The 26,320-nt window shown below is 37.5% G+C and overlaps 1 protein-coding gene across 4 annotated transcripts in view; it reads right to left on the bottom strand.

Annotated features, from left to right (window-relative positions):
• Window positions 1-5,429: 5,429 nt before the first annotated feature.
• Window positions 5,430-26,320, bottom strand: part of LOC129729567 (UDP-glucosyltransferase 2) — a 121,357-nt gene continuing 100,466 nt past the window's right edge. For all 4 annotated transcript variants that reach the window (XM_055688233.1, XM_055688235.1, XM_055688234.1 and 1 more), the window contains 3 exons: window positions 14,038-14,699; window positions 13,846-13,968; window positions 5,430-6,739 (listed from right to left, as the gene is read on the bottom strand). In XM_055688233.1, the coding sequence (XP_055544208.1) occupies window positions 6,613-6,739; window positions 13,846-13,968; window positions 14,038-14,699 (912 nt within the window). In that variant the 3' untranslated portion in view covers window positions 5,430-6,612. The remainder of the gene's footprint in view (window positions 6,740-13,845; window positions 13,969-14,037; window positions 14,700-26,320) is intronic.

The raw sequence follows: 26,320 nt of genomic DNA, 5'->3' as shown, positions 1-26,320 counted from the left end.
AAGAAGTCAGAAACGGTTCCTACACTGGTACAGAAGTTATTGGCTATAGAAGAGGAGCATTGGAAGAGATTGGAGGTATTGGATATGGAGAGGATCCTAAAGGAAAGGGAGATGCAGTTTAAATCGAATCTGAAGGAAAAACAGGTGCAGCAGGAACAGGAATTAAAAGAGCAGGAATTGGATGCAGAGAAAAAATATGCTGAATCGTGCTCCAGCGGACAAAGCAAATTACCTCCGGCGAATGAAGTGTATTCGTGACGAGTATGAAGAGGGAGTAAATATTATGGATGAGAATGCCCGAGAACTGGGATTGTATTTTCCGGTTTCAGTTTCCAATGTGACTGCCGAAAAGCCACCAATTACTGGCTCGTTAAAACTAAACCAAAAACCGAAGATGCCGAATAAACAGGAAGTCGCGTCTGCAAGTGGAATTGGAGCTGGTGAGCAAGACGAATGTGAAGATTCGGAGAGCGATTTCGTGGACCATCAAGCAGATCAAAACGTGGATGGATCATCGTCTAGTACCCCGAAGAAGAATCGTGAACAAGTTGACAGCCAGTTTCAAAACAAGTTGGGGCAGCAGCATGCTGAAACTGGCAAAGTTCATCTCGTTCGAAAATGCAATAGAACAGCTTTGTGAGCATTTGGAGGCAGCATATTTGCAGCAACACCTGGTCAATTCAATATTGATCTAAGATTTGGTGAATGAACTCCTAGCCGGCGACAAACGTGAATGGGTCCGCTTTAAAACGATCAAGGGGGAGGAGAAAGCAAGGCTTAACCACGGAATCGTGAACAGTAAGCCGAGTAGGTCCACAGAGAAGGTGAAGCCGAAATCATACAAAGCATGCCGGCGGACCGATCACCGCCTGCGAATTTGTGAAGATTTTCGCGAGCTGTCTTACGCGGATCGACCACGGCAACACAACCTGTAAGTTCAAAATTCGCTGCAATATCGGTGAGTGCCAAGAACAACATAGTCCGTCACTCCATCCGGCGGACACGGTGATTGCAGCGCTTATTCAGACAGCAGACATCATTATTTTTCCGAAAGATTCCGTTGAAGCTTCACTTTGAATCGAAGACAGTAACCACGCTGGCCTTTTTGGACGAGGGCGCCTCGATTACACTGATTGAGAAGTCCCTGATGAATCGATTGGGAATCGTTGGAGTTCCTGAGCGGTTGACCATGACCTGGACGGCAGACATAACTCGTGAAGAAAAGGGTTCCGAACGGATTAACATATGGACATCAAACATGACTGGGTGAGAAAAGTTGCTGCTGAATTCCGTTAACACTGTCGAAAGTCTGCGTCTTCCGAAGCAGGAAAACAGTATGAGCATCTGACGAGTCTTCACATAGTGTCCTACTCCGAAGCCCTGGTCTTGGTCTGCTGATTGGAATCGACAACATCGATGCCATTGCTCCACTGCAGGTTAAGCTGGGTGAACCGGGTGACCCAATTGCGGTCCGCTGTAAACTGTGGTGGTCCGTCGTCGGGCCGAAGAAGATATGCCCGAAGCCTGCCAATGGACTGCTAGGATTCCACGATATCGTCACGAACGAAGCCATCCACGATCTTCTGAAAACGCAGTATGCTCTGGAAGAATCTGTGGTAGCGGCGAAAAGAAATTCGAAAAAGGACGAACGGGCTGTGAGACGAAGAGAGTTGGCGACCGGTTTGAAACCAGCCTCCTCTGGAAAGTGAACGATGTCATCTTCCCGGATAGCTTCCCGATGAACAGTTAGAACGGAAGTTGGAGAAAAATCCTGCGCTGCATGAAAAGGTTCGCCGACAAATCGTTGAGTATCAACAGAAAGGATACGCGCACTCGGTTACACAAGAAGAGTTCGATGAAACCGATCCTGGCAAGGTCTGGTACTTTACCCTTGAATTTCGTTCTAAACCCACTATCACTATTTTTCGGGTGTCATTACCTCGGGATGATAGTTGTTTCTTATGTGAAAATTTCCAAGGAACACGATGAAATTATCAAATTTAAAATAAAATGGCTGCATTTGCCGAAAAATGTAAATTCAGTTTTCAAATCCAAAAATAGTTTATCTGGCATCACTTCCGGTCGAAACTTATATTTTTTCTGGATTCCTTGGTTTATTTTCTTCAAAAATCATCTATCAGTATTTTTCGGACATCTTACGTCTATGAATTGTAAGAAGAAGAAAAAAGAGATTTTTGACAAAAATTGCGCGACTTTGCAATAAAGAGGGGGGTCCTGGAGAGCGGGGGGTATTCCAATCGACACCAAAATTGGGATTTTTCCAAAGAGACAGTAGATGAATAATTCTCCCAACTTTGAACAAAATCTGTGATGGTCGTGTCCAAGTGGCATGTACACTTCGTATGGAATGACCCATATGCATCCGTTTACCTACATGCCAGAAGAGTCCGCGAGTACGGAAGCCATAACTCCCAACCACTTCTTACGAGGAACCGTCCGAGATACCGACGTCCTACTCGATAAGTAGGAGGAGCTCGCCGAGTCTCAGCGGGACTCGTACAAGAGGTCGCAATTCCTGTAAGATCGTATGTGGGTGCGGTGGTCTAAGGAATACCTGCCCTCCATCAACAAATGAACTATGTGGTACGACGACCCTAAACCTCTCCAACCACCAATTTATCACAATGAAATTTATTAAAATTATTAGGTAAAAAGCCAGTTTTTTGAAGTAGGCTACGTCTTTGTTTTCTATTCTAAATTACATTTTGTAAAATTGAAAATGAAACTGGTAAAGGTTGCGTCAGATTTCAAACGCTTATAGCAAGCGAACGACTCAATGCATCTTAGTCATTTATCGGTGGATAGATGAAATGTGTGACAGTAGTTTGATATAATGTTTAACATTGTTGCTTTACTGCTCAATGGTGAAAATAGGTGAAAAGTTCCAAGGTCAAGCTTTCCCATACATTTTCCTCGCTATTGTTTTTGTTCCCGAGCACAGATAACAATAACATGGACGGATTAAATTCCACTGCCTACATATCCTGATTCAGCAAAGTATTTGGTTTCCTTTCTCTTTCTCTAGATTGCGTGACAACGCCTTCATGGCAAAAATCTACGCTCAACTCGATACAAGAGACTGCGTGTGTAGAAAATCCAGCTTCATACTTGTTCGTCACACGGTAGCGAGTGGAGTATGGCTTTTAGAGGTACGCGGCATTAGGAAACGGGAGCTGCGTACGAGCCAACTTTCAGGCACAGCAGAACACCTTACCTTCATTTTGCATACGACAGTAACAGGTTGGTACCATCGTATGCTGGAAAAAACTCTTCTGAAGACCGTAAGGCGCTACGATGCTCGTAGAAAAAGTTATTCACCCCAAACTGAATAAATATCTGACGAACGGCTCACCATTGAATTTTTCCAGCAACACTGCTACAGCATGCTGCTATTGCAAACTTGCTTAAGGATGATGTTGAAACTGTTTTCTCTTGCAGACCCGTTTGTAAACGCCGTTCAAGTTGGATCAGCTTTAACTGAAATTTAATTTATTTTAGCCATGTAGATAATTGTTTTAGACTAATATGTAAGCTTACAATTTTACAGTTTCTCCTCCGTACTAATTTCGACAATGTGAATTGTAATTTTAGGTTAGATGAATATTCTAGAATAAGTTTTATAATTATATAGTTTTATAACATTTTATAATGAACCGAGTAATCTACTCACGGTTAAACTAGGTTACCCTTTCTAATCCACTGTATCTACCTAATCTTAAAATCAATATAAGCTTGCCATATAAATGAATATGCACTTTAAGAAAACGCTCTCCAGCACTAGCTTCACTTGTTCGATTGATCGTTCAATTCTGCCTCGTCACTAACAATGACGTCTCTTGATAATCACATCCTGCATTGTTGCCCGAAATGCGCCCGTATCTATTGGGCACTGTTGGACGCCGAGGGGTGCTCGACGTCACAGATGAGAAATGATTTTGCGTGGAGTTAAGCTTAAAGTGTGATTTTTGCTCATAGTATCTTCGGAGATGCCTCCAAGATAAATTTTACGCGATATCATTTTTATCACGTGGACAAATGCTCATATAAATTCTTTCCAATCCCCAAGCTGTTCACGTGGTATGTGGATGGACCCTTAGGTTCAATCGGTTAACAGTGGTAATACTGACTACTGCGATTTCGCACGCGCTGTGGTGTTTTAGCGATGTTCATGTGTTTGTAGATGCTCATTTACTTCATCGGCTTTATGCATTGGATTGGCTCAGATCAAATATATTCAACATGTTTCTAGACAATATCATTTTTTTTACTAACATGATTTTCAATGAGAATTGACACAGGTGGCACTCAATATCATTCTCAATCCGAGAGAATGAAATTGCTGTTGTGCGATATTCATTTTGTAGTTTCGAAATTTCGCAGCTCTGCCTGTCATAGTTAATTCTTAAACGTCCAGGGAAATTTATATTTTTCTTAAAATTTCTCTAGCTTCGTCAAAACTTAGTCAAATGGTTTCAAGATACCAAATATGTATAGACCGAAGTGAAATCGATCGAACGATGATCGAATGAGAACAAAATTAGTACGAAATTAGTAAAATTTTTCTCGTGAGTCACAAAGAAATTTCACTTATAGCCAATGTTGCTTATTACGGGAGTCACTTCACGGTGAAATCAGAGTGAAGTGAACAAAATGCAATTACGGGACTCACGTAAGTGAGAAAAACGTCGCAAAGTGACATCTGCCGCTGAATCTGGGTTATTATGAGTGTCATATCAGTGAAATGAGAACGGGAAAAGCGACGATTCGCGTGGAATTATTTCACGACTATTTTGAACGGTGAAAAGATTCAACGGAAATGCCATAAGTCTTAAAGTTGATTGATTTGTGATCTAATGGTAAATATTGGATTTATTCTTTAATAACGAAGCGAATCAAAATTTGATCCGTGCCTTAAAGCGGTCAAATTTTCATTTTTTTTGCCCGATGAAAAAAATGCAAACTAGTTCAGCAAATTTGCGATACCGAAAAAACATTTTTTTTGATGCCGAATGTCTTAGAAATGCAGAACACGTCAAGATCTGGTGTTATCTAAAAAAAACGGGAAAAAACGACTTTCTGGGACTTGGATATTTTTGAGCTGGGAAACAATTTCATTTCACTTGTACTCTTCTCAATTTCACTTCACTGTCAATCTCAGTCTACGGAGGTAATTTTTGTAACCTCACTTGAGGTGGAATCGGGAATAGGTCTAAAAAAGTGAAGTGAGCGTGAGAGTGAAATATATTTCACCGTGAAGTGACTCCCGTAATAAGCACCAATATATTACATTACATTACATTTGATTTTGTTAGGTCTGTTTCACGAACGAAATCGTCCAATGCGAACGAAGTGTAAAAAAAAAATCCGCAGCTTTCATTTCATTACTTTTATTTATCTAATATTTACAGTTTTCTGTTCACTACTAAGCATACCGATCATCGTATGTACACACACACGCTTGAAAAACCTACACTAGCTCGAAAACATTGTTAAAAACACGGAACAGACCTAAGAAGGTGTATTGTACAATGATTTACTGCTCTATAGGACGCACAATGTTACTTTCTGACTGGGGGATCAAATAAATTAGCGATTCTACGGCTCCTTACGGACTACCCATCATTTTCTATGAAATAGACTAAAAACCAGAAAAAAACCCACACTTTCTAGCCCTATCAACTATACAGTTTAAAAAGAACCTTATACTCGAACTAGATTGCATGTGATGAAATTGCTTTTTTTTTCTTCGTATCACAATTTGGTGTACTGCATCGTTTATGGTCGGCAGACGATTTGTTTTTACTTTACGGTTTCTTTGATAAGCTTGAGCAAGTTTTGATAGTAAAAGAAACAGTTTTTTTTTTCAACATGAAAAGCACCACCAGTTGAACTGAGTACCCGATTTTAGTTCGAAGAACGATAACAATGAAAAAATTCATATCTCCTATTCTCTTTTTTTTTTGTTCCTGGCTCTTGGAAAAACACTTTGTCACCTGATGGAATGGGTTTCATCTCCCAGTTGGGTGGTATTTTGGTTGACCGAAAAATGGTTTGCATTGCTGGACGAGAGCAAACTTCCGGTGTGCTTCGTCACTCGTTACATAGAATCAGTACCTGATTCAATTTGTTACAAGATGCTGTTGGTTTTACGTGACCGGTTCGCATGGCTCTCGGATAGCTTTTTTTTTGGTCGAAGCAGTTTTTACCTTCGGTGGAGGAATTTTCATGTCACCGCAGCTGTTTCGATTTTTAGTAGTACTAAATTATTCATCGTCTGAAAAGTTATTTTACTGATTTTTTTGCAACGATGGAGACGCAAAATTGACGGTTGTATAAAACAGTGTTCTACGAAACGGAGGCTACGCTCCAGTTGGTTACAAATATCCAACAGTTTTTGCATGTAATAAAATATATCAACCGAAAAGTCGGTTTTTATCGTCCCTCGGTACTCTTACCGCTGCACACACTCTCACTCACAAGGTTGCTTTTGGTGTAAAGTTTCGGACGTTTGGATTGGGGCTTCTTGACTCGTAAGCTATCTTGACTATCTTATACAGTAGCTACGTATCGTATCCGGTGGTTGAAGAGCTGCTAGTGAATCTTTTCCTTGGTCAGTTGAATGATTTGCGGTTTCAGCACCCGTCGGATGACCAGACGCAATAGGTAGGCCGCCGCCAGGAAGAAACAGATCACATCTAGGCAGTAGTAGGAGAAGAAACTGAAACGACGAAAAATGAAGATTATTATCCTGTCATAATTGCGTTACGGCTCTCTAGTGGGAGGATGGATGGGAAGGCATGTGATGTAAACTCATTATAATTTTTCGTTGATCTTGATGTAACAAAATAATAAGGTATTTGTATGCTACTCTGTAATAGGCAGGTTCGCTAGTATTTCTTTTTAATTCAAGTTTTGGTTTACATGCATTATCCAATTTAGAAAAACAAAATGCAGTATTTTTTGCATTACTTTCTAAATCTCAAATTATACTTGAAACTCAAAATCTTAACATCTAACATAAATCTAGGGGCGTTGAACTCTCAAAATCTCAAATTCCTAAAATCTTACAATACTGAACTTTAAAACCTGGAATGGTAAATTCTTAAGTGAATCAGATTCTACATTCTTGAGATCCTGAAAACACAAATTTTTAAAAATTCCAAAATCCTAAAATCCTTAGATTTAAAGATCCTGAATTTCTGGAACCCTTATTTCTAGTGGTGGGTACCGATAACCAACAATTTAGTGACGCTGATAACTAATCCACTAGCAGACAAATTTGGCTCGATAATCGCTATATTTACGTATCTTTCGCTGAATTCTTATATGGTTAAATTTATTGTTTATTCAAACAAACGGAAATTATTACTTTTGAGTGCTGTTTACATATCAACATAAGGTTCAAAATTCACAAAACGGTGTTCGGGGACACGGGTATCTAAGAATTGAAAAACACGTGGCTTGAAACCGGTCGACCTTTAAAGTAGATTTGATAGATATATTTATTTTATATAAGAACGATAAGTGTTGTGTCTCGTAACGCGTCGCGTCTTGCTAAGTTGTGTTCATACTTGAGGATTTTGTGAAAACAAGGTGAATCATAAGTAATTTTGCTTGTATGTTAAATAAATACTATTGAAGGTGCTTTCATTTAAAAATCAAATAATAATTGAGTAGGAAGGTAGAGAGTAGTTTCAAATGCAATGCAACTAAACTAAAATCATATGATCTTAAAATCCCAAAATCCTAAAATCAAAAAATCCAAAAATCTTCAAATTGTAAGACCTCAAAATTATAAAATCCCAAAAAAACAATCGGAATGCTGCAGGCCACCGCAACGAAGGAAACTGGCTCCGTGAAAATTTTAGATTATTGAGCCGTGTCAAATAAATTTCTTGAATAATAAAACTGAAGTCATAATTTAAAAAACCTTCAAATTCTAAAATATTTTAGTCCTAGGAACCTAAAAAACCAAAAACTTTATATAATGAGAAGCATTAAATCCCGAGCTCCTAAAACTCTAACCCTGCAATCCCAAAATCATGGAATTCCAAAAACTTGGAATCTTGAACTATCAAAACCGTAGAATCATAAAATCCTACAATTCACGATGGTGCAGAAGCCGAATTTTAGGGGGAAATTAGGTTATATAGCTTGATAGCAATACTCCAGAGAAGGACATTCTTCTACGAGTTGTTACATACCCTACTGCATCTAATTTCGAAAACTTAAGCTATGATGTAACTTCTTATACGAAAAACCAACGAAAAATGAATTTCCTCGTCGATCTTAAAGGTTGATTGTTCTATTTTTGTTGCAATCAAGTGCTATTCATATAGATTCAAACATGTTTGTTTATGAAATTAACGAGAATTCGGAACTCGGCTTTGATTCAAATTCCGAACACTTCTATGTAATCACTAAGAGATAAATAGGCAAACCCTCTCAACACTGACTGTCATTTCCTTCAACGGCTGCTGGTTCCCTACACCAATTGTCCTACAGTAAAGAGCTATACATCACTGGGTAAAGGACATTCTGAGGAACGGAATGGTATATGGTAATCATACTTTTGGTTACTCCAGCTATAATAATGTGATTTTTATTCTGAAGTGTTCGAAGTTTGATACTGTTTGAAGTTCGAGTCAAAACGGTATGATAAAAGGCTTTTGTTATGTTATCAAAAATTAGGGAGAGTAACATTTTCGATGAACTCAGAAACCTTATTTTCTTATCTTTGGAGATAAACAAAAAAAAAATTCATACAATGTCGTAGCCTCGTTCGGAACTCTAACGACTCAACAAAATAGTATCAGTCAGATTCTTTTCTGCAATATTTTTCTGCTCTGTAAATTCAAGCACAATCCCAAAATTGTAAAATTCTGAAATTCTAAAATCCCCAAATCTCAAAGTCTTGAAACCCCAAAATTTTAAATTCTGAAATCCGCAAATCCTTAAACCATCTCTTCATCCTAAAGTATTCAAATCACAAATTCCGAAAACTTCGAAGCTTCACACTCTATAATCCTGCGATCTTGAAATCTCAAAATCTGTAGTCCCAAACATTTGAAATCCCAAAATTTGACAATCACAATGTTTCAAATTTCTACTTACAATTATTTTAGTACTCAAATGCAAAAAGTGAAATTCTTAAATCTCAAAAGCCTAAAATTCTTCAGTACCAAAATCCTAAAATTCTGAAATCCTACGATCTCTCAATCCTGAAATTTTGATTCGAAATTTCATTCAATTCTTAACCCTCTAGTGCCCAAGTTTTTTTCTGGATGGGCTTCGGTAAAACCACTAGGAATTATTATAAACACTTTTTAAGTATGTATTGTTGAGTATTTACTGAAGCTTTTTAAAGGTTTGACAGAAGCCCGCCAAAAGGCGGCTTTGGACACTAGAGGGTTAAATCTCAAAATCATGACACCCCAAAGTCCTTTTATCCAAAAGTAATTTCAAAAGTTTTGAACCCCTAAACCCTTTAATCGTACGATTCTAAAATCTCAAACTGCTTAGATGTGTAAATCTGTAATCCAAAACTCTAAGATCATAAGATTCCAAAATCCTAAAATCACAATATCCTGAAATCTCAAAATTCTAAAATCTGAAAATTCTAAAATCTCTAATTATAACTTATAATAATTTTAGCACTCGAATTCATGCAATCCCGAAAACGTAAAATCTTGAAATTCTAAGATTCTAAAAATCCTAAAATTTTAAAATCCAAAAACCTAAAATTTCAGAATACAGTAATTCCAAAGTCAGAATACATAAAAATTTCCTAATTCTAATTCCTTAATTTCTAAGAAAATGAAGTTTCAAAAATTTTTAGTTCTTAAGCCCTTTAGTCCTGCAATCCAAAAGTCTCAAAATCGTTAGTTCTATAAATTTCAAAATTTTAAAATTCTGAAATCCTAATACCCTAAAAAATGAAAATCCAAAACGTAAAATTATAAAATCTTGAAATTCCTAAATCTTGAAATCCCAAAATCATACATTCCAAAGTTACTTAACTGGCAGGGGGGCCTAGCGTAGTTGGTGATATCTCCGCAGGACCAGAGATTAGATCTATTGTGATATTGCCCAGGTGTTTTCTGTATTCCGCACTTCATATTGTTGGCAGTATCACTATTGAAGTAAGTGATACGCTTATCATTCATATCCGTGCTTGTGTGTAAGATTTTTTTACCTTTCCGTTTCAAGCTTACTGTTCTAGTTAATATACTGAGCCTCTGTCCATCCTAACAATATCACCTTATTACAATTCCCTAGAGAGAACTTTCGTACGTTATTCACACCAGTTTTATTTGAATAGGAACTTAAGTATTTTTGTTGGAAGGAGAGTAAACAGGGGTATGGTAAAATTCAGATTGAAGGAAGGGTACGTGGTGGGGAGCCAGTCCTTTGACAACCAAATAGCTTTCAAACCCACGATCACCCGCTTACCAATGCGGACTCTGTAACCTTGCGGCTACGGAGCTCTCCTTCTCAAATCCTTAGATCTGTGAATGCCAAAACCATAAGATCCTAAAATTCTGGAAAACTTAAATTTTAGAATTCTGAAGAAATTTTAAATCCTCTAATTCTGCGCTCCTCAGATCTGTGAATACCAAACTTTAAGACACTAAAATTCAAAATCCTTGAATCCTCAAAGTTCATTTCTTTAAAATTCTCGAATTTCGAAATCGTAATCTCAAACCCCTTAAATTGAAATCCCAGAATCATAAAATAAAACCTCAAAAATTTTTAATCCCTGAGCCCCTATCATACAAATCCTGAAATAAAGTCCAAAAATCCTAAAATTCCAAAATTCTTAAAATCCTTAAACTATAAAATCTGAAAATCATAAAATTCCACAATCTTAATACCCTCCAATCCCTAAATCCTAAAATTCAGAAATCCTGAGATCTCAGAATTCTTAAATAATATAATCCCAAAATTTGACATTCTGAATTCTTCTAATCCTTAAGTCATAATACCCTTGAATCCCAAAATCCCTTAATCCTAAAGTATTGATGTAAAATTCGATCATTTTAAATCCTTGACCCACTAGTGCCCGAAGCCGCCTTTATACGGGCTTCAGTAAAATGACTATAGATTTTCGATAAATACATACCTACACAATATTTATAATGATTCATAGTAATTCACCGTAGCCCGTCCAAAGGCGGGGTAAAACCCATTAATCCTATAATCCTGAAATCTCAAAATCCTTACATCTGGTAATACCAAAACTCTAAAATCCCAAAATTCTAAAATCTCATACAAAGTTTCCGAACCACAAGTTTTGAAATTCCAAAGCTTTAAATCTAATCCAAAAATTCTCAAATTCTGAAAGCCTAGGATTCCAAAAGTCTAAAATCTAGAAATCCCAAAACATAAAATTCTAGAATCATGAAACTCCAAAATCATAGTACTCCCCTCTAATCTTAAAGCATTTAAATCTAAAAGTTCAAAAAAGTTTTATCCTGCAATCCAAAAATCTCAAAACTCTTAGATCTGTAAGTCCCGAAAGTCAAAAATCCGGAAATTGTTAAATCCCAAGATCCTAGAATCCTGAAATTCTAAAATCTAAAAATCTTAAAATAGTGATCTATTGATTTAGAATTCCCATAATCTATGATCTATGATTTAGAATTCCCATAATCCTATAATTCAAAATCCTAAATTCCTTCAATCCCAAAAACCTGACATGCTGGGATCTCAAGATCTCAAAATCCTAATGTCCTGAAATTTCAACACTTAAATTTCTAAAATCCTCAAATTCCAAAAATCATAATCCTATAATTCTAAAGTGTTAAAATCTCCAATCTCAAAAATTTTAATTTCTTTAACTCCAATCCAGAAATCTTGAAATCTCAAAATTCTTAAATCTGTGAAACGCAAAACTCTAAAATTCTGGAATTCTATAATCCAGTAATCCTAGATTCATAAAATTTTTGAATTGTGAAATCTGAAAATCCCAAAACCCCAGAATCTCAAAATCTTCCTATTTCTAAATATTAAGTATCTACAATCCCTAAATCCCAAAATCATAATACGTACTCCAAAATCCCAAAGTATTACAATTTTAAATTTTAAAAACGGTAAATCATTAAACCCTTTAATCCTGCAATCCTGATACATAAAAGTTCTTAGAAATGTAAATCCCAAGACTTTAACATTATCCTAAATACTCAAAACTCTAAGATCTCTAAATCCTAAAATTTTGAAATCCTTGAACCCAAAAATCTAGAATCCTCAAATTCCAAAAGCATTGTTCAAGAATTTAAAAAATTTCAAAGCCTCGAACCTTAACCCTCCTCGAACCCTAAAATTAAAAAAATCTCAAAATCTGCAGGTCTGTCGTATAGTGATCAATCGGTCTCGGTCGCGCGACGACTGTTATTCGATTTGGAATTTGAAATGATCGTTTTTTGTGACGATGGAGCTAGGTTCCAGTGTTACGTCTGTGCTTAAATCATGCGTTGAATGATTTTAAACACTTCTAAACGCGAGAAAATCAACACAATAAGCTCCAAACACCACTCTAAACCGACTTGTAGTGAAACAAAATAGGAGCCCAAACAGAAAAAAGCCAAAACTAAGCTCAAAATTCATAAAATCTAAACAAAAACCATGAAATGGCCAAAACAAAAGTTTATTTTTAATAACGTTGTAAACAGCTCGAAGAAATCGAATAAGAGACCAAAAATGAAAAGGATATAACAGTTAGTTCAATATGGCTAAATGGTTCTGTAGAATACTGTTAGAAAAAAAAAAAAAAAAAAAAAAACAAATACATTAGATTCAACTAAAACTGCAAGAAAATGCTCTGGGAAGCAATCCTGAAACCAGAACAGAAAGTAAAATAAATTATTTAAAATTCAGTTCAACAAGTTCTCAGGAAAAGAGGAATATCCAAAAAAAAAAAAATCGTCATGCTCTGAAAGCTATTTAAAAAAAATATATATTTATTTACCTCAAAAAGCTAAAAACAATAATATAAACGCATCGAAGGTAAGAAAAATCAATGATAAAAGGAATTATACACTTTCCTTGAACCGGCCTCAACCTTTTCTAAGCAAAAAAAAATGTTCAAAATTCAGTCCAACAAATGAATACTACTTTTAAAAGACGGTTGAGACGAAAATTATCTAAAATTTGGTTCAAATTAATCAAGTTAGCCTAATGACAGCAAAAGGCCAAGAGAGAAATGATTCAAATTCAGGCTTATGATTGAAGGACGCTTCTAAATAAAAGAAAAACGCGAAGCAGAATTAAATAGTCGGATGAGACCAATGACAAAACTGATTCCAAATTTAGCTCTCGGCTTAGTTGAAAGTGTCTCAAAGAGTGTTAACCCTTCATAAAAATTGATTTCAAATAAGCCTAAAAAACAAAGGAATATCTGTGCTTATTAGAGAAAAGAAACAAAAACATATTTTCCCTGAAATTTTTGAAACATTCTCATGGGCTAAAATGTAGCTGACAACGACTCTAGAAACCAAAACATGTTTATTATTTATGTTATAAGGCATTGTATTTTAAGGCAGATTTCCATTTTTTGAAAAAAAAGTGTCACGTGGAAATTATCATTATCCCCGACAAGAATGGACATGAGCGTATCCCCTGCTTTCCCTTGTCCAGGTTAGACGGCCTCAACAGAAAAAACATGACCTATATTTGCAATAAAACAAAGCTAAACTAAAATAGCTTGTTAGTCCAACTTTAGTATACCTGATTAGGTCATTTCTATCATTTTATAAAGAATCAGAAAGCATCCTTTACTTAGGTAAATTTTTAAGGATTGAGGGGCGTACAATGTTCTACACTTACGTCAAATTCCTCGCCGGCGTCTGCAGGTGGTAGGCACCGTTGTGCCGCAGCACATACTCCGTCCAGTAGATGGCCGTCTCTAGCGGAGTCGTTCTTTGGTCTTTAAGTAGCATCTGACGACGTCTAAAATAAAGAAAAAATAAATTCCAATTCCCTCAATATTCCAACATCTAGAACTGAGGAGGAACATACTTAGCACCATTCCGATATTTGGGGTCGTGTATCACCCGATGGATGGCACGCACCAACTGTTCGCTGGTTAGTGTTGTCAGATCCAGCTGTAGCGCGTACCCGTCAGCTTCCGCCTTGGCTGCGTTCGAGTCGTGGTCGCAGAATACTGGCATCGTGACCACCGGCACGCCGTGATAGACGGTTTCAAACATACTCAGAAGACCTCCATGTGTGACGAAAGCACGCAGCTTCCGGTGTCCTAGAATATCCTGCTGTGGCAGCCAGCGGCCGAGTTTTACGTTCGACGGGAGATCTTTGATCGATGAACTGGACTCGTACTTCCATAGCACGCGATACGGAAGACGAGCAAAGGTCTGTATTAGCAGCTGGCGCAGTTGATCCGGCATGTTGGCTGCTTTGACGGAAGATCCCATCGATACATAGATGAAGCCGGATTCGCCCGCACCGGAGATGAAATCTTCCAGATCCTTTGGCAACGGTCCAGCCGGTTTACAGTGGATGCATGCGATCTCGGCAATGTTCGGTAGGTTTGGCCGTGGATAAGTAACGGTAGCGTGGCCATTCTGCAGGATGAAGCTAACATTCCGCGAGAGATCCCAAACGTTCGGAATGTCCGAACCGAGATGTCGTCGTACGATCGCTTGAAGTATGGTGAGACTAGACTGCGGAAGGAGAGAAAAAAGTGTCGATTAGCCGTTTCTGGACATGCAACAGGGCCCTTGACCCTTCGCTCCTTAGCATACGCCACGACGACGCCAGCGCGTCATTAGTTAGTGCAAAACATGTCCAAAAGCGACGCACTTTCCGATATAATGAATTCATCTACTGGTGTCGACAAGTGGTTCAAGTTTAACAAGCCATCATCACCGGAGAGCGGGCGGTTTCATTGCGAGGACGACAACACGAGACCATGCAAAGTATATGGTCATTAAGGCAAACCTGCGGATTTTTCATTGGTTCCGCTAATTGCCGTAGCGCCTTAGCGGGGCGTGTGACCGTGCATTGGATGCACAATTTTTTTCCTCTGAAGGTGTCGCAAATGTGCGTGAATGATGGATGGATACGAGTGACAGATGAGGTTTGGGCCGTGGGGTTCAGGACGGAAAAGGACTGATTTTGTGATAACAAGCCGGTGCGTGTCAACTGAATTTGCGATCGGCGTCGTTGGGGGGTTACACGTTTAGCAAATCTCTTTTATCGCGATTGAGTTATGCGGTAAAGACTAGTATCGACTTGAGATATAAAAGTGTAAGAGAGATAGTTAGGAAATCACTTATTGACGATTTTCTCACCAGTATGCAACTCACAAAAAGTGGTCGAAGCAATAAAAAACATTTAACTCACATACAGGTGGCGCAATTGCACATGCCATCGAACTTAAGCGTTGATTTCCGTGTGGAATAACATTCGATTTGATTATTTCACAGTGAAAAATGAGCGACTGAGCTGCTGTTTACACTATTCACCACTGAGCGATTCATGAATAAGATAACGGCACTTTTTTAATGAAACGGGAAGCATCAGCGTATGTGATGATAAATAGCACTAAATAACAAGGGTTGTTCAAGGTTTGGAACTTGTTTTACTTCAGTCAACTGTCTATTCTTTGAAGATACGGGAATATCTACAATCATTTATATAAAGCAATACAAAATGTTAGTGGTTTTTTTTTCGATCGAACCATCAAGAAAAAAATTATTCCCCTCCTTTTTCAAAGCACTAGTTTCAGGAATATATTACACGTACTCAGTTTTGGTAAACTGAATATTTTTCTTTTAAACAACATAGTTGAAACAACCATAAAGTGTTGCCATAATCTATGACCTATGAATAATTAAAAAGAAAGCACATGTGTGTATCGGAAATATAGTTGAAAACAGTTTGTTTTTTAGAATATTCAAAATTCCATTTTCAAACAGGTCGTGTCGTTCCTCAGTACCAAGTAATTTGGATTGGAGCTATGCCCAATAACTATTGCTTGCTTTCCGGGTAATTGTGTAGCGCGCTCCAGGTTTAATTTCCGATTTCTAACTCCAATAACGATGTCGTTATTTCACGAAATATTACATCGTGAATTTCCACAGCCAATTAGATTAATTATTTTCTGTTCGCATTGATTTTGCATGCCCTCAAAATGTCCTGTCTCTACCTTCGCTCCAAATTCAATTTACATGGAATGCGTGTAACGCGTTCACGGCGCTTCGGTTCGAGAACGACAAGCCGCAATTGACTAGAACGATCTAAATTGATTACGTTATCTCGTTTCAGAGCCGTTTAGCTCAGAAGCGCTCGTTCGGCTAAACAGATTTGCAACATTAAACACCGCCACGCCGGACAGCAAGTACGTACCATCAGGTTTGCATCGATATGGAAAATAGTAGAACGCCGTGGTCTAGAAAATTGACCACTTTGCAAACGACCATTTTTGTCATTTCATGCTCGCGAAGGGAGAGGTATGGCGTAAAATAAACCCAGGTGACGCATTCTAAATTATCATTGAGCTAGCGTTCCTCTCACCTCTAGCGTACTGACCCCTGCAATGCTCTAGAACCGTCCGCCAATCGTTGTCGTGTATACCTGTCAAGCCCAAACCAGCGGTGGACCTTCCGGCCTCATGTGCGTACCAGTTTCGTAGCCAAAGAGCAGGTTTCGCATCTATCCATCCTTTAACGTCGGTCTGTCCAGCGGTTTATGTTGGACTGAAAACACGCAGATTTTACGCGTCGACATGCCGGACTAAACGTTGACGGCCGGTGTGGCCACAAACAGGGTCAATTGTGCGGTTAAGGTCAGACACGCTGTAGGGTTGGAGTATTTTTTCACTGAAATCTCATCACAGCGACCACTTAGGGGATGCTGTGCTGCGACCGATTGAATTTCCACTTCACTTTTGAAGCTATGAATTTTCCCTTGTTTAAAAATATGTGTAATTGTGAACAACAATCTTGCACCTTAATACGATTATCTGATCATTGATTTTAGATTATGTTTTTATATACTTTTATCTTCTATCCAAACTTTTTCTTAACAACGATAAAAGTAAATGGGAAATTCGAGCTTCATTATTTGCTAATAATACTTCAACAAGTAAATTTTACGACGGAAAGAATGTAACACAAATTATGTTCAGTTATTATGCAGATTTCTAACAAATAGTAGGTTTGCCAAAACTATGGAAAGCGTTTCCCAGAGAAATTGGGACTGAGATTGGGACTAGGATCAGGATTGGGATTGGAATTGAGACAGGGATTGGGATTGGGATTTAGAATGGAGTATGTGATTGAAATGCGAGTGGCCGGAAATTAGGGTTGGACTGACATTAACTTTGGAACTGGAATTCGGGATGGAATTAGATTTGGAATAGTTACTAAAATTGAAACTTTAGTAAAGTGTTTCATGAGACCAAATTGCGCTGCTTTAATTAAAAAAAAATTCCGGTTTCCAGAATTTGTTTTATTAACACAAGAAAAAAACGAACGCCAGTATAAACCTATCACTACAGTCATCCCAGTATTATGGGCCAATGGACTTTGTATTGGTTTCTAACGTATGCCAATAACATGTAATAGTCAAATTTAAGTTTGGTAAACGTTGTTCACGTTCACTCAACTTAAATTTGACCATTGAAAGTTATTGAAATATGTTAGAAACCAATACAAAGTGTAGACTGACCCATAATACTGGTTGACCCATAATACTGGGATGACTGTATTACTAGATGTAATATCAATGATCCTGGCTAGTTTGTTTTGTTAGATTCTCGTCATTTCAGTTTTCGCTCTCTGTGTTCAGAAGTTTGCGTTGAAATGCCGCATTAGAGGAGTTGAAATTGTAGAAGTGCGCATCTCATTAAAGTTGGAAGCCATAAAATGGATCGGCTCGTGGCGACCGTATTTCGTGCGACGGGCTTCGAGAGTAATCAAATTAAGTTGTGTCACAATCAGTGTCTTTTATCGGTATTTTCCCGACGGAATCAGCCTGAGTCTCTTGCGCTCTAGTGTATTCAGACCCACTAGGTTGCACCGGTGTTCGTTTGGTGGCAAGTTCGCTGTATTTCACTACGGCAAACGACGAAGAGCGTATTTAATCCTCTCCCGCTCACAAGGTTTATCATTAAAATTTATAGCTTCACGTGAAAATTCAAGCTGAGCACTTACTACTACTGTCAACTGTAGTATTTTGAAGAAAATACCCAGTGATGCTCTGAAGCAGCATATGAAAGTTTATGGAACAATCGTAAGCACAACAAACCAATTTATGTCAAGATATGATGATTATAATTCTTGGTGCTTTAGAGTCACCATGAGCGTGAAAGGGTCAACGAAATTCTTATGTACGGGTTCAATATAATCTGTTTTTCCAAGTGTGCTTATATGGGCACCACACAACTGCCTTGGACTCTAGAATCGAGAACACTAAGGCACAGTACAAAGACAAATACAATGAGAATCGCAAAATTCGTTGGATACTTTAAATATGAATCCGAACTTTCTGTAAGCTTTAGTAATTAGGTTGTCGTAGAGGTGGAATGGGAGTCCAGAATCAAACATTACTCTTAATTAGTTTTAGATAGACGTTATTGCATTGCATTTATTGATGCTTTTCGTTAATAGATTTCTCGAACACAATCCTTCGAAAATGTTGATCCATTGTTGGACCACATAACAATCTTCGATGTATTCCACAGTTATGTATTATTTGACATTATCCACGTAGACGAGCTGACATCCCGGCGGCAGTAGAACTAACAGCTCATTAATGAATATTGAAAACAGAAGTGGACCGAGGTTTGACATTTTGACATTTTGACAGATAGTATGTATTACTATTGTCAAAAATTAGATTTTTAAAACAAGTATTTTCTGAGAAATTCATTATTTTGTGACAATTTGTAAAATTTGGCACAGAATTTTTTTTCTACAGTGTATTAATTTTTTCTAAAACCGCAATCATACTACCTAAAACTTTGCTGGCGACACCATTTCAATGAAACAAGCCGTTTTTCTGATATAGAAATTTTCACCAATCAGTCACCATTTTGAATTGGCCCTTTTGAAGCAGCAGTCGCGAGTCTACCTGAAGAACTGATGTTATAAAATGACCTCTTTAGCAAAACGAAACAATTGTGAAAAGTTTCAGCGAAATCGGCTTTTTTCTGTTGTAAAATATACATATTTAACTCCGATCTTCTCGTAAATTTATGCGGAAGGGTTATTGAGCCTAAAAAGTGGTTTGTGTTATTGATTTGCGATGCATTTTCTTCGTTTTTACCACAATCGGTTGGACAATTAGTAAGGCGTCCACCAACATGCGGGAAAATTGTTATGCTATGAGTAAATCAGTCAGTCGTCAACCAAGTTGGACGTGTTTGTTGTTAGCTCCTATCCACGCGCGAATTTAAATCAAATTATTGTTTTTCGCTTAGTTTTCATTTTGCTTGTTGTGTTTTTGTGTCGGTAAAAATGAATCAAATTTGCGAAGTCTGCGCGAAAGACTCCGGTGCCGAAGTGTTCTGGTCGTGTGTTGGAGGGTGTAATCGAAAATTCCATGCCTCCTGTGTGGGAGTATCGTGCCCCCCCGAAGTAGTTGCTAAAAGCAGAAGTTCTCTGCGTATCGTTAAAAAAGACAAACAAGACAAACAAGATAAACCAGCCGTAGATCCAACTGCATTTTTGCTACCGTGCTGCGATTCCTGCCAACTTTTAGTAACGGCATCGTTTGAATTGAACACGTTGACCAAACAGCAGAACAAGCTGACGAAATTGATTGATGATAATACAGAGGTGATTCATCGACTTGTGACCCAACTCGAACAACCAAGCACAATTCCAGAAACTCTAGAGGGTATCGACAAGTCACTTATACAAATAAACCAAGCGCTAACGTCAAACATCAAAGCCAACAGTGTGGCTGGTGTTATGCCTACACTTAAAAATCACCTGACGCAGCTCGTTAACATTGCTTTTTCGGAATTCAAGAACGAACTTCGGAACGAACTTCGGAACGAATTAACGGAATCGCTGACCAGCATAAATAACGAACTTTCTCAGTTAGGACAGCTGTTTGTAGAAACAGCAACCAGCTGTTCAATACAAACCAGTCCGTTAGAGATAAACATTGTAGATGAACTTAAAACTCTGTCATCCTGCATCGAAGAACTAAGATCTAAGTCAGCGAGTGTTGCCGCTCCCCCAATTCCAAGTTTGGCAACAGAACTTAATTTGGATAACGCCAATAATTCAGGTTGGCGGTTTCTAGGTTCCAAAAAAGTTTGGAAAGCGGATTGGATAGATTATGATGAACGTAAAAGGCGTCGTTTGGTACAGTTGAAGAATGCAGATGCAGCCAGAAGAAGGAGGAATCGACGACAACAGGCTTACAACAACAATACTAACAACAACAACCGCAATGGTAACAATTACAACAACCGCAACAATAACAACCACCTGAACAACAATGACAATTACAATCGCAACAATAACATCTACAACCACCGCAGCAATAACAACCACCAGAACCGCAACAATAACAACTACAATCACAACAATAACATCTACAACAACCGCAGCAACAACAACCACCAGAACCGCAACAATAAGAACTTCAATCGCAATAATAACATCTACAACAACCGCAACATTAACAACTCCAACAACAACAATAACAGCATCAATAATAACAACAATCAAATCCCGAATCGTTACCTCAATCTTAACAGGAATCTTAACAACAGCTACTACAACCAACTACCACCAGACCGTGTGCTTCTTGCTGCAGCGAAGGATAAATTTTCTCGACCCCCACCTAATCTCTAGCATATCTCTTTTCAACGAGGCGAAATACTTAATCCGTACCCAGCGAATAATGAGTCACAATCATCTTTCATGCCTACCGTTTCAACGAGCCCGCTCAACTTAACGACTCCCGCGACCTCTTCAGCTGTATCGTGTCCTTACCATTTGGCTGGCAGCCACAACTATAACAATAACAATAATTTTAGATCAGCAAGTTTCCCGTGTGATGGATGTTATTGTAAGCATTCGTGTTTTCAAAATCAGTGACGCTCAGAGAAAGAAAAAACAACGCCAGTAGTCAATGAAGTATTGATTTATGATCAGAATTTCAACAGGATGCGCAGTGCACTCAAAATTAATCACATTAATAACAGAATAAGTGGATGTTCATACTCAATCATCTTAGCAACGGAAACGAACTGGAACGAAGATATTAAAAGTGAAGAAGTTTTCAACAGTTCCTTTAATGTGTTCAGGAGCGATCGTGATTTATCACTATCTGATAAGAAATCAGGTGGAGGAGTGCTTGTAGCTGTTGGGGTTCAGCATGATTCTGAGCAAATCATAACCCAGAAACATGCCGAATTTGAAGATGTCTGGGTTAAAGCTCTGTTGAAGGGTGAAATCCATATTTTCGTATCTGTTTACTTTTCACCCCACTTTGCCAAAAAGCAATCATATGAAAATTTTTTAAGGACGGTAGAATTAGTGAATGATGAGTCCCACACTAACTCAAAAATTCATATATATGGAGATTTCAATCAAAATGATGCTGATTTTATTGTAAACGATGATAATGAATCGCTTTTACTTCCTGTAGTAGGAGAAAACGAAACTCTGCAATTTATTTTTGACGGTTTTAGTCAACTTGGATTAAATCAGGTAAACTCAATCCGGAATGAGCAAAACTGTTTTTTAGACTTTTTATTCACCAATTGCACGGAAGATTTTAGTGTTGACAAAGCAGAATATCCCCTATTGAAAAATGAAAAATTTCATACTGCAATTGAGTACTCGCTAATGATTGATACCGAGAGATCACGACCCTCTGATCATCATCCTGAATATAAATATGACTTCACTAAAGCAAACTTTGAACTAATCAATCGTAAATTAACTGACATCGACTGGCAATCACTTCTAAAAAATGAAATAGATATGAACAAAGCGGTTGATAATTTTTTATCATCACTGTATAGTGTTTTAGACTCAACTGTACCAAAATCAAAAAAGAAAACGGTTAGCTCAAAAGATCCCATTTGCTTCACAAGAGAAATCAAAAATTTAAAGAATAGGAAACAAAAAGCTCATAAAACTCACAAAAAACTTAAAGACCAAAGAAATTTGGACAAATATTTGAACATTTGTGATGAACTGAATACTAAAATATCTATTGCGTATGAGAACCACAACACAAGGGTGGAAAATAACATTAAATCAGACCCAAAACAGTTTTTTAAATTTGCAAACGATAAAACGAAGTCTAATAACTTCCAATCTCGCATGCAATATGAAGACTTTGCCAGTACTGACTCAAAGCAAATCTGCAACAAGTTTGCGAGTTTTTTTTCAAACCGTTTATAAAAATAGCGACGAAGTCAGGGACTTTGAATATTTCTCGCACTTGCATGAACAAATAAATAACGTATCTATTAAGCAAATAACTGTTCAAGAAATCCTCGCAACACTAAAAGAACTGGACGCTTCAAAAGGTCCAGGTCCAGATGGAATTCCACCCTCACTCATGAAAAATCTTGCTCCTGCCTTCGTAAAACCCTTGTTTTGGCTTTTCAACTTATCCCTTACGTCCGGACAGTTTCCATCAGTCTGGAAAAAATCTTTTCTTATACCGATTTTCAAGTCAGGTAAGAGATCTGACATCAAAAATTATCGTGGCATTGCAATAATATCATGTATTCCCAAACTTTTTGAAGCTATCGTAAACCAAAAAATATTTAATCAGGTAAAGAATCGCATAACGTGTAACCAACATGGTTTTTACAAAGGGAGGTCTACGGCTACCAACTTACTTGAATTTGTTGATTTCTCTCTTGCGTCTATGGACAGAGGCAACTTCGTGGAAACTCTATACACGGATTTTAGTAAAGCTTTTGACAGAGTAGATATTTCCATGCTTATGTTCAAATTAAAAAAACTGGGATTTGAGTCAGGCCTACTTAAATGGATTGAATCTTATTTGACGAACAGGACACAAACGGTTAGGTTTAAGGGACACCTTTCTGTACCAGTAAAAGTGACATCTGGAGTTCCACAAGGCTCCCATTTAGGCCCTTTGCTCTTCATTTTATTTGTTAATGACGTTACCCTTGTGTTGAATCGTCTCAAAGTATTGATATATGCCGATGACATGAAACTGTACATGGAAATAAAACACAAATCAGACATCCAACAATTCCAACAAGAGGTTGACATTTTCTACATTTGGTGTAAAAAAAGTCTTCTTGATCTCAACGTAAAAAAATGTAATATTATATCCTACACAAGGAAAAGAAATCCTGAACATGCCAGTTGCACTCTTGCACATCAAGTTGTAGAAAGGTGTTATCAAATTAGAGATTTAGGAGTAATTATGGATTCTAAGTTAACATTCATTGATCACTACAATACGATCATCAATAGAGCCAACAGTTAGTTTTATAAAAAGGTTCAGTTATCATTTCGTAGACCCGTACACTATAAAAACTCTCTTCGTTACATATGTTAGATCTATCTTAGAATACTGTAGTGTTGTTTGGTCGCCTTATCAAGACGTCCATTCCAATAGAATCGAATCCGTACAAAAACAGTTTTTGTTATATGCACTAAGAAAACTAGGTTGGAATTCATTTCCTCTCCCTTGTTATGAATCGCGTTGCATGCTTATTAATATAGAAACGCTTGAAAAAAGAAGAGAAATTGCTTCGGTAACTCTTGTCAACGATTTAGTTTCACAACGCATAAGTTCGGAAAATCTGCTTGGAAAACTCAACTTTTATGCTCCTACACGCTCATTAAGAACGCGAAAAATTTTCGTATTAAATTCTTATAGAACAGAATATGCCATGGCCGGGCCAGTTAATAGTATGATGAGTCTTTACAATAAATATTGTGAAGTTATTGATTTAACGATGTCACGAAATGCTCTTAGAAAAATATTGAACACTAGAATTACATAACTATATTTGTGATGTTAGCAATAGTTTTTAAGATGTAGTCTACTATGATTGACGAAATAAATAAATAAATAAATGAAAAATGTCGCGGTATTGTCGCAGTACCAATCAGAGTCGAAAACAAGGTCAAACATTATCCAACATGTGTATTTTCGGAACCGGGATGATGTCTAGAGGCCGAAAATTCATGTCATTTTTAATTCCAAGATGATGTCTTCCGGATTCTTGAAAACATCTTTGAATGGCTGAATATCGTCCCACATATATTTTTTGTACTTGAAACCGAATCAAGACCCTATTTTTAAATCCAAGACTTCCGGTTTCCGAAAATGATCAAATACTGCAATAGGGTTATTTCTGGAACTAAAATGATACCAAGAGGCTGGAAAACGACTCCAGATGCCAATTCAGAATCAGAAGAGGCGTCTTCCGGTTTCTGAAAAACAGCCAAAAATGACCAAATGCTAAAATATGGGTAATTCTTCAACCGGAACGATACCTAGAGACCTGAAATCAACCGCAGACGCAGTGTTGAAATCGAAGGTGGCAACTTTTGGTTGCCGGAGAATAGTAGAGAATGGTCAAACACCACCTAATATGAGTATTTCCGGAAATGGGATGAGATCCAAAAGCCAGAAGTTGACTCCAGATGACGTTTTGAATTTTTCAAGGACACTACAATATTTCCAGAGAGTGAATTTATTGGTGTTGGATAAAAGTTATTTACATTAAACATATACGCCAAATTTTAAGTTGTTACTTTAAAAGGAGTAACTGAAAATTCTCCTTCTGGTAATAAAACTGTTTCTTGAAAAGCGATAACATTCATCTCCAGGCAAGTAACAACACATACTGTCGTACATTTTACTAGTTTCTTCCAGTCAATTGAGCTAAGGAACAAATGACAGAACAGTGGTGTTTCAAACCAACCCGATCACAAAATTACATCAACTCACTGCTCAAATGGTACGTGAAAATGTCGTCTTCAATGTATTGAGAAAAAAAATATGAATTGAACTAGTCTTGATTCAGAAAATAATGTTTTTCTAAACTATACATTTTTGAGCTCTTCGGGGGTGAGGTTGTGCCAAGCTATAAGGATCACATTTACGACAAAATTTTATCAGTATACTGTATACACCAAATACCTTGCATTGTTTACAAAGGGTATGTTTTCTAGCTATGGTATTATTTGAAATAATGCCTAAAAGCTTCAGAACTGTAAGCTAACAACTGATAGATGGAAAATTACAATGACCGATATTGCTACAGTATAACAAAAATTTGTACACCTATTCTGTATAAACCGATGACCTTTAAAGCGAGGAAGGAGGGTTGTGGGTACGTGCCCAGCGGCTTTGAGATCTTCAATGGAATATACAGTGACCAATGACAAATAATAATAGACAAAAAAAGTCTTCTAAGGATACATTTTCACTTTCTAAGAAACCTGGAAACGCCATAATGTGTAAAGAGGCTGTCTATAAACCACGCTATCATAGCTGGTTATTCCAGCTATCGGATTGATCCAAACATACATTTTGTTATAATTCGTATGAAACGTAGTTTGTGCTCAACCTCCTCCAGCCCCTAATATTCCACGTTTTCAATAGTCATACCCGTACTTACTATTTTCTAATGTTACTAGCTGACCCGACAAACTTCACCCCGCCCATTTTTGTGTTAAATTAAATAACTATAAACATTCCAAATTGATTGACTCCTTGCGTTTTTAGTCTGCAAATGCACACGAATCGGCCATAAGATATGATTGAAATCAAAAGACAAATCGTTCGAATTGATTGATTTTATCGGGACTCCAGAAATCGAAAGTCGTCATCTTGGATTTCAAAATGGCGATGAAATCAATTTCTGGTCTCGGAGTCTCATTATGGCTTAAGAAACACCCATAATATATGGGATTTGGTCATTTTCGACTGTTTTCCAGAGACCGGAAATCTCCATGTTTGAATTGAAAACGATGTCTGTGATCGATTTTTGGCTCCTGTGCATCATTCTGGTTCCGGATGTAATCATACAGAGGGGAAACCGGCCATTTATGACTGTTTTATAGAAACCAAAAGTTGCAATCTTACAATTCAAAATGTTGTCTAAGGTCGGTTTGTGACTTCAGTGCATCATTACGATTCCGGAAATACCTATATTGGGTGGTATTTGGTCACTTTCTGTTGTTTTTCAAAAACCGGAAGTCGCCATCTTGGAATTAAATTGGCAATTGCAGACAATTTCTGACCTCTGAGCGTCATTCTGGTTTCAGAAACACCAATGTTGGGTGGTATTTGGTCATTTTCAACA

This window comes from Wyeomyia smithii, chromosome 3 (assembly GCF_029784165.1).
Source record: "Wyeomyia smithii strain HCP4-BCI-WySm-NY-G18 chromosome 3, ASM2978416v1, whole genome shotgun sequence".
NCBI classification, from domain to species: domain Eukaryota; kingdom Metazoa; phylum Arthropoda; class Insecta; order Diptera; family Culicidae; genus Wyeomyia; species Wyeomyia smithii.
This window is presented reverse-complemented; position numbering and strand designations above follow the sequence as displayed.